The sequence below is a fragment of the Armigeres subalbatus genome, chromosome 2 (genome assembly GCF_024139115.2).
Source record: "Armigeres subalbatus isolate Guangzhou_Male chromosome 2, GZ_Asu_2, whole genome shotgun sequence".
Lineage (NCBI taxonomy): Eukaryota > Metazoa > Arthropoda > Insecta > Diptera > Culicidae > Armigeres > Armigeres subalbatus.
The window spans coordinates 1,237,336-1,255,336 of record NC_085140.1 but is presented as its reverse complement, the minus strand read 5'-3'; the positions used below and the strand labels follow the sequence as shown (position 1 = coordinate 1,255,336).

At 37.3% G+C, this 18,001-nt stretch overlaps 1 protein-coding gene across 10 annotated transcripts in view; it reads left to right on the top strand.

The window, feature by feature from the left end:
* The window catches only part of LOC134217420 (CLIP-associating protein), a 128,650-nt gene that overhangs the window by 41,640 nt on the left and 69,009 nt on the right, over positions 1-18,001 (top strand). For 6 of the 10 annotated variants that reach the window (XM_062696172.1, XM_062696171.1, XM_062696178.1 and 3 more), the window contains one exon: positions 4,768-4,788. The exons of the other annotated variants lie outside the window; for them this stretch is intronic. In XM_062696172.1, the coding sequence (XP_062552156.1) occupies positions 4,768-4,788 (21 nt within the window). The remainder of the gene's footprint in view (positions 1-4,767; positions 4,789-18,001) is intronic. 10 annotated transcript variants of the gene reach the window in all.

The window sequence follows — 18,001 nt, the reverse complement described above, 5'->3', positions numbered from 1 at the left end:
GCATTCTAGATAAAGATTTCAAAAATAAAACACAAGTTTACCAATCTACGAATTATACCATAACAATGCTAATGTAGCAGCACTGCAAATGCTTCAGAAACTTTTACATAGCATCATATCAGCATCAATGATAATGCTGCATGCTCAAATGTTTATAAGCATTGAATAGGCGTTACTAGCATTATATGCATCAATAATAGCAGTGGTCGATGCTTTCAAATATTATGAACGATTGACCACGTGTTCAGCGTTTGTATGTAGTGGTGGAAGAATTCCCGCGGATGGGAGCATCACCAACACAGCTAAGAATATCCTGAAATATAAAGATAATAGTTTAAATATGCATTTCGGCAGCAAGATAAAGCATATAATTCGTGGCCGAAACAGCAAAGGAGGACAACTTTGCGATCGCTGTGCTATGCTTGCAGGATCGAGACCCATATGAGAACATTCCTACCATCAACTTCCAGGAAAATTTTCAAAACATTATCATCTGTTGAATAAACATAATATACAAATTGAATAGCTAAGAAATATTAAAAAGGTGGATAAAAACAAAATTTTGTTCTGCTCGAATTTTTCGAAACAACGGGCGAAAACAATTTGACATTTTTCTCATAGCCCTATACTGCCGTTCTACGCATAATTGTCCCATGTAACCTTTGATGAAAAATCTCAAACTCGAGTCAATTTGTCCCACTGAAAAATGAAGCTGTTGTTTGATGATAATGAGACTGATAACCGTTTAAATAAGTAGTGATTCATTTTATGTCCTGGAAAAGTGCTGCCTACACTCATAACATCTCAAAATATTTGATAAATTTTAAGATCTAATCGATCCTGAAATTAGTGGGACAAATTGACTCGAGTTTGATTTTTTTCATCAAAGGTAACATGGGACAATTATGTGTAGAAGGGCAGTATATATTGGTATCACTAATGCAGTAATGGAGCCATTATCTCTGCATTTTAATAGCATGATAATTCGCCTTTTCCGGCATTATATTAGCATTATATCTGCACCAAAGCTGGTAAGCATTTATGGATAGCATTACGTGCAGCTACGGTTACTTGGGTATACCCGGTTCAAAACTTCAATAAAAAGTCACTATTTGGTCACTTTTCTGCAATTGAAAGTCACTATTTGGTCACTTTTTCGTCATCGCTGGTCACTAAAGTCACTATTTTGAACGGCATTGATCGCTTCCAGCCCTGTCATAGTTTATTATTATATTATACCGCACATTATAAAATCTACTCCTCCGCTTATTTTTAGTCGCAAACAAACCTGCAAAAAAATTAAGAAAAGATGTTTGAAAACGCTTTTTTTGCAAAAAAAAATCATTTTGGTATTACCGCAATATTTGTCTACCCTGTGAATCAATATGGTCCACATTTCGGTATGTTAAAATTCAAGTTATGTACACCCGATTATTTTTTACACGGGGGATGCGTTCCGTGTGTTCAGTAAAAAAAAAGTGTTCAGTTCAAAATTTAAAAATCCGTGTAAAACAAGTTTTATGATTTCTCGACAAATCATGCAAAATGGAGCAACTTTACAAAAATTTTGTATGGGATTTTTTTCACACGGCCGTTAAAAAAAAATCCGTTTGAAAACGGAATCGAGTGTATATCGGATCTCTGGTAATTTTTTTAGATAAATCAATTTAAATAGAAAGAGATTGAATAGAAATAGAAAAGAAATTTGAATATTTATGGTTAATATTGTAGATGATGTTGTACAGATTGTCATGAAATATATCATTTTAATTAAAAATTATTTTGTTATAAGACGAATTGGTACTGCATATACTTGACTCGACCACGAGTACGAGACACTAAAGACGGCTTTACTGTTGAGGTCGAAATACGTAGGAGAACTGTTCAGTTTTCCATCTAACTGAACATATATTCATCTCATAGCAAAACAAAGAAATAGAGCACCAATCTCGTCGCTTATTTTTGATAACATCACAGCTCACAGCTGAAAAAATCACAAAAATACGAAACAAATCGGATTCCTTTTCATTGCTTTGCTTTTGGTAAGATTGAACATTGAAGCTATGAGACGAAGTGCCGAACTGCTTTCCTATCCTTTTGCTGCTTTCGGTGAGGTTGAACATTGAAGCTATGAGATGAAGTGCCGAACCGTTTCCCTATTTGTGGTGGAATTAAAAGGATAGTACAATATTTCCTAATTTTTTATTGTTTGCAAAATTTTTCAAATCTTCGTCATCATTATCTCCAACAAAAACAAAGCTTTATCGTTGGTTCTCTTATGTCGCTTGTTTCGCATGCGCAGCCATAAAAATTTATCGTGATTCATCATTCTTCTTCTTTTCGATCGCATTGCTGTTGTACAGGAGGAAGGTGTCTGGTACGGAGGGGATCGCTATGCGTGCTTGTAAATGGAAAGTTTAAACAAAGACGCGTGTGTGTGTGTGTGTGCTTATGTGTATGCGTGTGTGCGTGCTTTTGTGTATGCGTGTGTGCGTGCTTGTGTATATGCGTGTGTGCGTGCTTGTGTGTATGTGTGTGTGCATGCTTGTGTGCATTAGAGTGGCGCGCAGTTGTATGGAAAAACGCAAACATCATCCAATCAAGTGAGATCAAGGTTTTTCTGATTCTTTCTTTGACCCCAATCACCTGTGCCAAATATGAGCTCGATTGGTTGCGTCCTCGCCTACCCCATCGCGTTTTAATTTTATATGGAAATTAGTATGGGAAAACGTACTTTTTACAGTCTGAAACGTACTTTTCAGCTTATAGTCTGAAAGATGCCGAAAGACTTTGCCGAAGAAGGAACGTAGCTAGAAAGCCTACAAAAAATGTTATTACGCTTCGAAAATATATTGTTCAAACCATATGCAAGAAATCAATGTTTCTGCCAGCACTACCGAACAACCTATGGTTATCGAAGGGCAAAACCCATCTTCCTACTTGTCGGATTTGTTTCTTTGTGAAATAATTCCGGATAACTCCCATTAGCTCTAAAGTCCTATAAGATCAATTATTTTGAAATAACACTCAGTTAAATTATTGGTCTACGTAGTACGGCAGTGCTGGCAGAATAAATGATTTTTTGCATATGGTTTGAACACTCAATGTTCGAAGCGTTATAACTTTTTTCGTGAACGTTCCAGCAACGTACCTTCTTCGGGAAAGTTTTTCGGCATCCATTGGGTTATACTTTAACGCAATGTGCCACTTATTTTACGATGAACTGAAACCTCTAGAAGTAAACATGCAAAAATATGCGTTCTCCCATATTAATTTCCATACAAACTTCAAACGCGATGCGGAAAGCGAGGAAGCAACTAATCGAGCCCAAACTCTGCACAGTTGTTTAGGACCCAGAATGGCTTCGAAAAACCATTGATTTGAAAAAATGACCATGACGCCCCACTCTAGTGTGCATGTGTGTATGCATTAGGGTGGCTCAAATTAGTATGGAAAAAAAACTTTTTTGAATTTTTTTGGCGGGCCTCTTATTCAGTTCAGTTAGATGCCCTGATGCTCTGGACAAAATTTCAGCCAAATAGGTCAACGTTTGGGCGGTGCTAAACTCGTTGGAAGTTTGTATGCAAAAATGTATGCAGAAACATCCAAAAATAGTAATTTGCAGTTGGACGGCTCAATTTACGATGAAGATCTATGCTACTCATTCTTGATCTTACGGATCTTGAAGAATTTAATACAGAATGTTATGCTGATAACCGTGAAAAGATTAGTGTTTGCCCGGCGAAGTAATAAGCAATTCTCTGACCAAATTTCGTTTCCTTTGCCTTTGAAAAGAAAGAAATTCACCCATACAACACTCCAGTGAAATGCTAATCTTCTTCTTCTTATTCTTATTGGCATTACATCCCCACACTGGGACAGAGCCTCGCAGCTTAGTGTTCATTAAGCACTTCCACGGTTATCAACTGCGAAATTTCTAAGCTAAGTTACCATTTTTGCATTCGTATATCATGAGGCTAACACGATGATACTTTTATGCCCACCTAGCCACCCTCAACATGGTCTTGCTTTGTAGCCACGCTACATGCTTATATCTTTGCATAACAAACTCGCTTCTCGCAGTTTTTAGCATAACATTATGTATTTAATTCTACAAGAACTGAATGAGTATCATAGTTCTTTATCGTAAATTGTGCCGCCCAACTGCAAATCAATATTTTTCGAAGTTTCTGCATACATATTTCCATATAAACTTCCAATGTGTTTATCACAGTGAGTATCATAGTTCTTCATCGTAAATTGTGCCGCCCAACTGCAAATCAATATTTTTCGAAGTTTCTGCATACATATTTCCATATAAACTTCCAATGTGTTTCGCACCTCTCAAACGTTGAACGATTTGGCTGAAATTTTGACCCATCAGGGCATCAATTAGAACCCATAAAAAATTGAAAAATTGTTTTTTGAGCAATCTTAGTATGCGTGTGTGTCAGTGGCGTATCCACAGTGGTGGTTTTTTTTGCATAAAACCCCCCACAGAGACAACATTTTTAGAAGAAATTGAAAAAAAAATGTTCAGAAACCCCCCCCCCAGACCAATTTTCTGGCTACGCCATTGGTGTGTATATGTGTGTGTGTGTGTGCGCGCGGGTGTGTGTGGCTTTGTGCGTGTCTGTGTGCGGTTGTGTGATTTTTAAAAGTAGGTAAAGTTAAGTGCCGCAGAACAAACATACATAAAATTTATTGAATCGGTCACAAAACAGTACCTGACAACGTATTTTTTCTTTCATGTTTCCATAACGACAGAGGGACAATACGCTCAACAAGGTAAGCACGTATTTGTTTAAATAATCGAATATCAATGAACACTATAGTGCCTTTAATGAACCAGTGTCTAGAGTCGGTCAGCGGTTAAATGCATACACACACGCACATACACGCACACACACATACACACACGCGCATACACACATACACATACACACGCGCATACACACACATACACACACATGCACACGCATACACACACATGCACACACATGCACACGCATACACACACATACACCCATATACACTTCAGAGAGAGCGGCCAAGAAGAAGAGGCGCGGCAATCGATTCTCTCTAATAACCCAAAAGATCATGCTTCCGAGACAATCTCATGAATTTTGATACCCATCCATTGTCAAACCCAGGGCTGACAATAGTCATTCTCGTCATATGAAGAAAGCGAAAAAAATTTAGTCTTCGTCATAACATTGCACGACGCAACACCTGCACCTATTCGTTTTCTTCGCGCCGCATGCGTACCACGACGATAGTCGCGCAGCCAAAAGTTATGACGATTTTCGTCGTCACTTCTTCACACAATTGATTGCACGTCATTATAGACGGACTGGTTAAAAACATAATGGCGTCTAAAATAAACAAATAGTAGGAACTTTGGTAACATAAATGTATCGATAACATCCATAACGCTTTCATACGTTACTTTAAATTAATTATTACAAAGGATTAGTAAAAATCTTCGCCTGGCAGCTGCCGCTTGAAGAATAACGGTATGAAGTCTTCGCTCTTCGATGTCGTCATGACGATTTGGTTACACGACGAAAGCTAACGTCGTGCGCGTCATTGACGATGTGTAGAGTAGTAATGAAGACACTGCAACTCGTCGCTACTGTGGCATTTCGTGCTGTGACGATGACTATTGTCAGCCATCATATTGTAAACCATCCTATGGTCCGGGTCTGGTTCATTTGGCATAAAGACATTTGGCATAAGGTCATTAGGCATAAAGTCCATTTGGCATAACAGTCATTTGGCATAATTTTGAACTGCAGCAAAAGAGTGGGTCATATGGCATAATTTTGAGCAGTGAAATAGTAAGGGTTATTCGATTTATTTTTTCACATACATAAAGTAGATCGAGGATACCTTCTGATAAAGTCAACTGATGGATGACATTTTTCGAAAGGACGGACAAATGAAACGGCAGAACTATTTCCGAGGAAGAGATCATATTCATCTTTGACTTATTCCAGTTAAGGTCACTCCTGACGGAATCCAATTTTCAAAGTACTCGCGTTTTCAAAGGCACACCATTCGATACGGAAGCAACGCACAACTGTCATTTATATTTTTCACGTTGTGCATTTGCTTCGTATCGAATCAGCTCCCTGCGCAGTACTGAAATTGAATTCGTCAGAATGGAATATAAAAACCACTTCCATAAATAAATTTCATTCTCGTTGCTTGATGCCGGACAAACACCTTCTTTTGGAGAAGGAATCACATCCACCATTGCCTTATTCTGGACAAACTCTTACTTTTAAGGCACATCACCATTGCCATAACTGCCAAAATCTAGGCAAGCGCCTACTTTTAAAGAAGAAATCACATCCACCATTTCCTTACCCCTGACCAACGCCTACTTTCAAAGATTTTTTTTATTTTTTTATTATTACTTTATTAAGTAATAAAAAAAAAATAAAAAATAAATCTTTGAAAGTAGGCGTTGGTCAGGGGTAAGGAAATGGTGGATTTCAAAGAAGGGATCACATCCACCATTGCCTTAGTCCTTGTGAGCGCTTACTTTGAAAGAATGGATCGCATCAATCAGGGCCGGCGCCTACTTAAAAAAAAGATCACATTTATCAGTACTGAACCCACGCGAGCGCCTACTTCAAAAAAAGGGATCACATCCACCATTGTATTAATCAAGACATAGGCCTACTTTTAAAGAAGGAATCACATCAACCATTGCCACAATGAAGGTAAGCGTCTAATTTGAAAGAAGGGATCATATTCGCCATTGTCTTAATCCAGGAAAGCGCCCACTTTTCAAGAAGGGATCACATCCACCATTGCCTTAATCCGGACAAGTGCCTACTTTTAAAGAAGGGATAACATTCATTATTGCCTTCCTCCGAGCAGAAGTGTGCGCCGCCGCCGACGACATTTTTGCATCGGCGCGCCGCCGTTTAAAATTTGTCACGCCGCTGATCTATAATTTTCCACGCCGATTAAAATTTTTAAGTAGTGGAAACTTCTAAGATTCATTGGATTTTCCGTATGATTTCCTGACAGATCTTTACAACATTACGCGAAAACTCCAGAGAATTTTTCGTGAAGATTCCAATTATTTCCATGAAAATTCCATACAATATCTTGTTAACAATTCGAAGAGCTCTCCGTAAAAACCAAGCCACTGTGGGGAAAGGGGTGGCCATTAATCGAAAAATTCACTATCTCCAATTTGTCTAATTTATATGTCATATGAAAGTATATACCCTAGATTAGAGAATCGGAAAATATTGAAGCGCTATGTTTATTCTGTCAAAAGATATGGGCTGGCGAAGTGAAAAAGCTGATAAAAATAAATAATCGTTCCTTACTTTGAAATGTATGTTATGAAGTCAAATTTTCTCCAAATATAAAGTTTTATATATATCATTTCAAGGCTTAAAACCTTAGCTTTTTGATAGCTTGGTTTGTTTTGCACGCGAAGATTAATATTAAAAAGTTGTAGAAGAAAAACTTCAACTATCATAATACTTCGCGATAAAATGGTCCCGCAAACATCATGTCCCCAAATGTCCCCTCATCTGTACATGGGGGATTGAAATATAACCCTAGTACTACCTTTTAGGGAGTGATTTCCTTGCGCATATTTGCGCTTTTACGAGAACGCTGCAATCAAAGTTTTCTTGAAAATTGTGGTTTTTATTCTCTACACCTCGTAATGATTATAAAATGAACAACATTATTACTAGAAATATGTTTGTTTGCTATTTTATGCATGCTGTATTGGAAACAAACAAAAAAATGCCCAAAAAAATTGAAAAATTGAGAAAAAAAATTTTTTCATGGTTGACATTTTTTGAAGGGTTAACGATGGGTTAAAAAAAGGTCTTAAATATTCCTTCACATAATATACGTTGCATAGAAACAGTTTTCATTGAAAAAATATTTTTGGCCGCCCATTTGTATGAGAATGCCCCATATTGCAAGCGTGAAAATTGCGGAGGAGTTCAGGTAGAAATAAAAAAAAATCTGTTTGAAATTGAATTTTTGAACAGAAAATAGTTGTTTGGCAGAAAGTCACAAGGCTGAAAGTTGTTATAGGCTGAATCGTTTAACCGAAAAGACTATTTGGTAGAAGCCTACCCGAGCAAAGCTTAAGAGCAAATTGATAACTTGATTTAATGTTGTGAAATCATCCATTATGTTTACTTAATTTGATATCTTTTTGATCGCTTTAACGGTTAAAATAAAAAAAACGTATAGCAGAATTATCTTACTGTGACATCAAATCAAAAACTATTTCTGCTGTCGATGAGAGCTGTGTAGCTTGCTGCTGCGCCAGGAAATCACCCATTGCGCATTATTGCACTCGGTGAAGGTATCGCCTTACTCGGATCACTGTTGGACTCTGATTGAGAGAGAACGATGCTTGGCTGCTTGCTCGTCACCAACACCAAGACGGCATAAACAGCATATAATATCCAGTTTTCCGCGAGCGGTAATGGCCGCCAGCTTGCTTGCGGTTCAGTCTCTGATTTGACGTGTCTGGAGGTCAACTGCACCCACCGTTCCGGCATTCTGACCAATGTAGCATATAAGAAGGTGCTGATTCAGTGAATTCAAGCTTTCTTATATACCACATTGTTCAAAATGCTCGAATGGTGAGTGCAGATTGACTTTCTCAAAATCAAATCAGAGACTAACCTTCTGAGCAAGCTGGCAGCCATTACCACTGAAAACTAGATAAATTATACTAACAGGGCTGTCTCACCCCACACAAGAGCAAATCGAAAACTAAATTTGATATTGGTTTCCGATAGCAAAATAAGTACACAGTTTGATGTCATATCATTCAATTTAGTAATCTACAGCAACATGAGATCAAAATATGACGAGCTCGGTGGTCTAGTGGCTACCGCTTCTGGCTTATAAGCAGGAGGTCGTGGGTTCAATTCCAGGCTCGTCCCTTTCCTACTTTGTACTTCTATCTTAGTTTCACGTTCTACCAAAACGATTCCTACTGTTATAACCTTTCACACAAACCCAAAACCTCCCGTGGCACCTATGAGAGGTCGTAGAGTTCTCTACATCTTTCTTAAGTAGGTGTCCAACAAACCATCCTTCCCCTTCCTCAGCATTCGCAAGGACGTGGCCAGGACAGATCTCGACTATTGGAAAGTGCATTGCTTCCACCTAAGAGATAGTGGTTAGTACCAAATCAATATCTGTGGTAACGGATTAAAGTAATGCCACTCTCATACAATAGTCTCTTGGATTGTACCATCTACGAATTTGTGCGAATTGTTCAATGCTAATGCTAATGCTAATGCTACAGCAACATGAGATCAAAATATGTAATCAGTTATGATGATTTATACATATTTGAAAACAAATTATGAATCAGTTTGATGTCAAAATCAAAATGTTCTATATGCTCCCATTATGTTTTCAGACTTTGGATATCTATAGATATAGATTTGGATATCTATATAGCCAAAAGATATTTGGCCGAAAATGGCATTTGGTCGAACAGTTCCTTTGGTTGAAAAAACCGTGAACTTGTCCTTTCGGTCGAAAGGGCAATTTGGTCAAAAGGACATTCGGTCGAAAGTGTCGTTTGGCTGAATTGGTCATTTTGGATATTTTCACGACAATAACGAATCTTTTGAATTTCGCCTAAAAAAATTGATGAACTTCCCAAGAAATTCTTTTTATTTTCAGATTTTCTACGGGAACTACTTTCTAGTTTCGAGAACTCTTTGGAATTACCAAGGAAAATTGTTTGGGATTTACATGAGAATTTCTTCATAGTACAGGAAAATATTCGGAATATTTACGGAAAGTTCCTATTGAGTCTCTGTTGAGTATTCTTTAAAATTCACATAGAAAATTGTGACTAGTGAAAGAGATGCTTTAACGTTGACTTCCCCAATCTAAATTATTCAAGACGGTTAGTATTTTTATCCTTTATTAGAGTATTTTTTTTTCGCAGGGAGAAGTTCATTAAACGGCTAACTTTAAAACATCGGAGAAATACTCGAATTTTTTGAGGATTGTTTTTGAATTTCTTCAGAAAATTTTATCTATTTTTGATTGAAAATTCTTGGTAAGCTCCATTCCATTCCAATAAGACCGAAAGTGACAGACGGCCAAGCTGGTAATTTGGCTGAAAAAGCCATTTGCCCTAACAGGTCGTCTGGCCGAAACCATCGTTGCCTAAAATGCCAATTTAGCAAAAATAGTTTTTTGACAGGGGCCCTCCTCAGCCGGGCGGTAAGATGCGCGGCTACAAAGCAAGACCATGCTGAGGGTGGCTGAGTTCGATTCCCAGTGCCGGTCTAGGCAATTTTCGGATTGGAAATTATCTTGTCTTCCCTGGGCATAAAAAGTATCATCGTGCTAGCCTCATGATATACGAATGCAAAAATGGTAACCTGGCTTAGAAACCTCGCAGTTAATAACTGTGGAAGTGCTTAATGAACACTAAGCTGCGAGGCGGCTCTGTCCAAGTGTGGGGATGTAATGCCAATAAGAAGAAGAAGAAGAAGTTTTTTGACAGAATGGGCAATTTGGCCAAATTTCAATGACTGAACCTCGTACTGAACGGGTAATATGGTCAGAAACGGCCACTTGTTTGGCGAAATAATCTTTTTTGTCAATTGACCATTGAACAACATTCCGTGGCCTCTCTATTTTTAAGTCGCTACTGGACTTTAGGCCAAAAGACATATACTGCCCATGATTTCATAGTTGACTTAACAACCATTTCACTTTCGTACGTATTTCGAATAATTTAGGGACAAACATCACATATTTAAAACATTTCAATCCGTAAGCACTTAAATGAGATTTGGAACAAGCTCCGTATCGATGTTGCAGCGGACAAATTACTTTAGTAAATGCGTAATAAATCAAATTCGCTGAAATTTCGAATGGTTGATACGTCAACTATGAAATCATGGGCAGTATTTAGCAAAACGATTCATGGAAACTGTTATCAGATCAAAACTGGTTTGACCGAAAATGTAGTTTGGCGGAAAGCGATGTACAGCCAAAAGGAAAATTTGGACGGACTAGTAAAAAGTTGTTTACCCTAACAGGTAATTTGGCTGAAAATGGCGTTCGGGTGAAAAAGTCGTTTGACCGAATATACATCATAATCATTAGACCAAAAATGCCGTTTGGTAAAAAATGGCATTTGGCCTTTAAATGTTCTTTCTGCAACCTTCTGCAACTTTTGCCAAAAAGACGTTTTTTCGAATAGGTCATTTGGCAGATAATGTCGTTCAAAAGGACATTCTCGGGCCAAATTACCATTTTTACCAAACGGCATTTTCGGTCAAATAATCTATTCGGTTAAACGATTTTTTTCGGCCAAATTACCAGTTCGGCTGAATGTCCATTTAGGCTGTATGTCGTTTTCGATAAAAATACTTTTTTGGTCAAACCATTTTTGACCTGATAACAGTTTCGGATAAACGTTCAATTCGGCTTAATGGGATTTGGTTGGATGGCTATTGGCTTAAACGCCAGTATCGACTTGGAAGTAGAGAGATTACGAAATTTCGTTCAACAGTCGTTTGACAAAAAGCCTTTTCAACGTGAATGTCATTAGGCCAAACGGATGGATATTTGGACTAATTATCCATTCAGTTATTGACATTTGGCCGTATAGCCTGTTGGTCTAATCGATATTTTCGGACAAATGACCCATTCTGTAAAACGACCATATCGGCCAAACGGCATTTTTGGGCTGATGACCTATTCGACCAAACGACCTGTTAGGGAAACGACTTTTTCGGACAAATTGCCAGTTCGGACATACGGCTTTCAGCCAATGGAATTTCCCAAGAATTTCTTACGGACAATACACTAGTCAGACGTCGTCAAAATAGAAGTGCATCTGATTGTACACCGCTATGCAGCTATCATCGACTTTGACATAGTTTCGAAGCTCAGCTGATAACTTTCGAAATGCAGTTAAAAGCATGGACGTTAAATGATTTTCAGTTATCGAGCGTCTACTGTATAAAGAATTTCCCGTAGAATTCTAATAATTTCGAACAATTTTTCGTTGGATTATTTTAAACAATCCTCCGCGGAAATTCTAAAGTTAAACTTTCGGAGAATTTCTCCTGAACATCAAAACTCCTTAGAGTCTCCCGTGGAAATTCTTAAGAATTGACTATTTTATCGTTGGTCATGCCAAACTAGCTGTCTTTATTATTCTAGACTGAGAAAGCCAATGGTAAAACACCCATTCAACCAGCCGCACTCTACTACAATTATCAATAATGTTCTGTGCAAATTTGGAAGAATACTCAACAGAAACTCAACAAGAACTTTTCATAAATTTCCGAAGTTTTTCCTGTAGTTAGTTAAGAGTAGTAAGTTAAGAACATTTTTTCTGTGAAAATTCCTAAGTTTCTCATGTAAATTGCGACAAATTTTCTGCTGAAATTTCAAACAAGTTTATTTGGGAATTCAAAATACCTTCTCTTGGTAATTCCAAAGATTTCGCGAAGCTTCAAACAATCCTAAAATATTTTCCAAATTTTGGTTTTTCTCCAGATTTTTCTGGAGAAGTTCATTAGATTTTTCATGCGAAAATTTAAAAAAAAATCATCTTTCAATGTCTTGAAAATAACCCGAAAAAATTAAAAAAAAAAATCTTAGCAAAACGTAATGAAAAAATCGCCACGTCGATTCACGCCGCCGCTACCGCCAGGTAAAATGGCTTTCGGCGTGACGCCGAAAACACTGCCGGCGCCGACCAAAATTCTAACAAACGCCGCCGCCGACGAATATTGGACCGGCGCACACCTCTACCTCCGAGCGAACGCCTACACTCAAAAAAATGTTGCGGTTGAAACTACCATTCCGAGGGTTAATTTAAGAATACGCACCGACGATGTGTTGTTACATGGACTGAATCAGTGGTGAATTTGTCCGAATGCATGGTTAATTTAACTGAAAACTTGTGGTTGTTTTAAAAACATGGCGTAGTCTACAAAATAGTAATTGTTACCATGGAATTTTTTTCTGTGTACTTTTAAAGAAGAAATTACATCCGCCATTGTTTTATTCTGTGGAAGTGCTTAATGAACACTAAGCTGCGAGGCGGCTCTGTCCCAGTGTGGGGATGTAATGCCAATAAGAAGAAGAAGAAGAAGATTGTTTTATTCCGAGCAACGAGCCTAAATTAAAGAATGAATCACACCCACACTTCATCCGGGAAAGTGCCTACTTTTGAAGAAGAGATCACACCCACTATTGACATATTCCCACCAAACGCCCACCTTTAAAGAATTTTTTTTTTTTTTTTTTTTTTTAACTAATTTTATTTGCTTATTATCTAATACATGCATTCATCTCTTAGACTAGGTGTTCCGTGTTTTCTTAACACTATCATCCTTATTTGCTATGTTATATTTTTAGTTATTATTAATACATTTCAATTGCCTCTGGCAGTTAGAATTTTTCCTCTGGTTGAATTGAACCATGTAGGAATTACAATGTTTTCAACTTAAACTAATCTTAACCTATTTTATAATAAGGGTACAAGGAGCTAAATGTTTGCTATAGAAGATTGCAACGATTTTTGTCTAAAATTGGAAATTATTTTGTTGGACATTTGTTGCAATGTCTCAATATTAGAAATTCTATGAAGTTCATTGGTACTATACCACGGAGGCAACTTCAGAATCATTTTCAGAATTTTATTTTGAATCCTCTGAAGTGCCTTCTTTCTGGTATTGCAGCAACTAGTCCATATTGGCACAGCATACAACATGGCAGGTCTAAAAATTTGTTTGTAAATCAAAAGTTTGTTCTTAAGACAAAGTTTTGATTTTTTGGTTATAAGTGGATATAGACACTTAATATATTTGTTACATTTGGCTTGAAGGCCTTCAATGTGATTTTTAAAAGTTAATTTTGATCTAGCAGAAGTCCTAAATATTTAGCTTCGCTAGACCAATTAATTGGAACCCCATTCATAGTGACAATATGTCTGCTAGAAGGTTTCAAATAAGAAGCTCTCGGCTTATGTGGGAAAATTATAAGCTGAGTTTTGGAAGCATTCAGGGAAATTTTCCATTTTGCAAGTAAGTGGAGAAAATATCCAAACTTTTTGCAATCTACTACAAATGACACGAAGACTTCGCCCTTTGGCTGAGAGACCTGTGTCATCTGCAAACAAGATTTTGACACCCTGGTGGTAAATCAGGTAAGTCAGAAGTAAAAATGTTATACAAAATGGGCTGCCTATCAGTATGCTGCTGCCTACCAGCTCTTACAGGTAATCTATCAGATTTAGAATTCTGATAGTTTACCTGCAGTGAGCGATCTGATAAATAATTTTGGATCAGTTTAATAATGTACAGAGGAAAATTAAAATTCATCAATTTTACAATCAAACCTTCATGCCAAACACTGTCAAATGCTTTCTCTATATCAAGAAGAGCAACTCCAGTCGAATATCCTTCAGATTTGTTGAGCCGAATTAAATTCGTAACTCTTAATAACTGATGAGTGGTTGAATGCCCATGGCGAAAACCAAATTGCTCATCAGCAAAAATAAAATTGTCATTAATATGAATCATCATTCTGTTTAAAATAATCTTTTCAAACAGTTTGCTTATTGAAGAAAGCAAACTGATTGGGCGATAACTAGAAGCCTCAGCTGGATTTTTGTCCGGCTTCAAAATTGGAACAACTTTGGCGTTTTTCCATTTATCTGGGAAGTATGCCATTTGTTAAATAAATTAACCAAAAAGGATAAAGAGCTCTCAGGAAGTTTTTGATAAGTATGTAGAAAATACCATCATCACCCGGTGCTTTCATATTTTAAATTTTCTAGTAATAGATCTCACTTCATCCAAATTAGTTCCCAACGAAGGGTCAAAAACATTATCTTGGTTGAGAATGTCTTCGAAGCTTCGTGTAACCTGATCCTCAATTGGACTAGTGAGACCTAGACTAAAATTATGGGCAATCTCGAACTGCTGAGCAAGTTTTGAGCCTTTTCGCCATTTGTTAATAAAATTTTATTTCCCTCTTTAAGCGCTGGAATTGGCTTTTGAGGTTTTTTAAGAATTTTCGTTAATTTCCAAAAGGGTTTCGAACTGGGATCCAACTTCGAGACATCATTCTCAAAGTTGGTATTTCTCAGAATAGCGAAACGTTTTACCCTTCTTACACCCTAAGAAGGGTATAAAGATCGCTTGAAAAACCGACTTTTTATCCGAGGCACGGAGACCCAAGTCGTATATACCAATCAACTCAGCTCGACGAACTGAGCACATGTATGTATGTGTGTGTGTGTGTGCGTGTGTGCGTGTGTGCGTATGTGTGTGCGTTACAAAAATCTCACATCAAGATCTCAGCCGTCCGTGGACCGATTTGCACGATTTTAACACTAAACGAAAGCTAAGACTTTGTCATTGTACGAGTTCAATTTTTTTTGCAATCGAACATTTGGTTCCAGAGATATGTGAGAAATACGAACATGAAGTGTATTTTCAGAAAAGTAACAAAATAATGTCACATAAATATCTCAGCCGTCTGTAAACCAATTTGCATGATTTTATCTTTAAACGAAAGCTATGACTTTGCCATTGAAGCCATTGTATTTTGATTTTGCAATTAGACATTGGGTTCCGGAGATATCTTTGAAATACGAACATAAAGCATTAGACGTATCAACTTCACACATTGGTAAAATATGTCCCATCAAGATCTCAGTCGTCCTTGGACCGATTTGTGCGATTTTATCTTTAAACGAAAGCTATGTTTTTGTCATTGGACCCATTAATTTTTTTCTGCAATCGGAAATTCGGTTTCAGAGATATCTGTGAAATACTAATATGAGACATATTTTCAGACTACTAATGAAGAATTGTCACACCAATATCTCAGCCATCTATGACCCGATTTGAACTCTTTTGGGCTTAAACAGAAGCTGTAATATTGCCATTTAAGGCGGCAAATCAAATCTGCAGTCTTTTTGTATTTTTTAAAAATTGTTAAATTTCCAGAAATATCCCTTTTTTATTTTGAAATCGATAAAAGCATGATAATATCAGTTTTTTTATATTCAATTGAAGGTCATATGCATAGAAAATGTAATATGCACTGGGCGGGCACACACAACCATTCAAAAGTGTAAGAAGGGTTGCGTTCACTGTAGGTGGATTAAGTCGGGTTTTTAATTTCATTTTGCAAATCGCGCCAAATAACTTTCAACGCGGGATCGCGAGTTCTTTGGTATTGCCTTCACCTCACATTTTTGAGACGGATCAGTAGCTGAAGATCGTCGTCAATAATAATGGAGTTGAATTTAATTTCACATTTCGGAATTACAATGCTGCTGGCTTCGACAATTGAATTTGTCAAAGATACGAGAGCATCATCAATATCACTTTTGGTTTCGAGAGGAATATCAAAATCAACATTCCTATCGATATACGTTTTTAATAAATCCCAATCAGCTCTATGATAATTAAAAGTAGAGCTGATTGGATTGTTAATGGCTTCTTGTGAGATTTCAAACGTCACAGGAAGGTGAACAAAGTCGAAGTCAGCACGAGTTACCAATAGGCCACACAGCTGACTTGAATCCGTTAAAACTAAATCAATTGTAGAAGGATTTCGACTGGAAGAAAAACAAAACAAGTAGGGCCATTGGGATATTGAATAGTATAATATCCCGCAGAACAATCTTCAAATAAAATTTTGCCGTTGGAATTGCTTTGAGCATTATTCCATGAACGGTGTTTGGCATTGAAGTCACCAATTACGAAGAATTTTGATTTGTTGCGAGTCAGAATTTGAAGATCAGCTTTCAACAAATTCTTTTGCTGCCCATTGCATTGAAAAGGCAAATAGGCTGCAATGAAGGAAAATTGACCAAAATTTGTTTCAACAGAAACTCCCAAGGTTTCAAAAACTTTGGTTTCAAACGAAGAAAATAATTTATGTTTGATATGATTAATGACAATGGCGACCCCACCACAGGCGCTGTCAAGACGATCATTTCTGTAGATAAAATAATTTGGATCTCTTTTAATGGAGAGTCCGGGCTTTAAATACGTTTCAGTTATAATGGCAATATGCACATTATGAACTGTTAGGAAGTTGAATAATTCATCTTCCTTACCCTTTAGAGAGCGGGCATTCCAATTTAGAACTTTCACACAATTATTTAGATCCATTAAAACGGAGTCCGATAACAATTTTTGGTGTGTACTTTATACCAACCTGAACAGCTTCTGGTATGGTATTTGCTTTGAACATTGCATCAATCATGTGATGCAATTGTTCAGTTAAAAAATCAAAATCGGAAGCAGTCATGCTACCTGAATCAGCAACATGACCATTATTTTCCGTTGGGACATGGGTATAAACCTCATTTTGAGAAGAGAAATTTTGTCTACCAGCAGCGATGTTTGCATACGTAGGTACATTCGAAAAATTGGAATTTACTGAAGTGCTTGCTACCCGTTGACGAGCGGCAAAATTTGTTTGTGAATTGTGGTGGGTATGAATTGCTCGACCGATAACCGGTTTCGAAATTTGAGCGTTTGAAAAATTTCTACCCGTCGACTCTGGGATCCGATTGGAATTTCCCGTCATCAATTTTGCGCGGGAATTTAAAACTTTTTTGCGTGAAGGGCATTCCCAGAAATTGGATTTATGATTGCCCCCACAATTTGTACATTTAAATTTATTGGAATCTTCTCTCACAGGACATGCGTCCTTGACGTGAGAGGTTCCACCACAAATCATGCATTTAGCATCCATGTGACAATGTTTGGTTCCATGACCCCACTTTTGGCACTTACGGCACTGGGTGGGGTTTTGGAAATTTCCCCCAGGCCTGCGGAAATGTTCCCATGTAACACGGACATGAGACATAATACAGGCCTTTTCCAAACTTTTCATATTATTTAGTTCACTTTTGTTAAAATGAACTAAATAAAATTCTTGAGAAATGCCCTCTGGGAAGTACCAGAGTGGG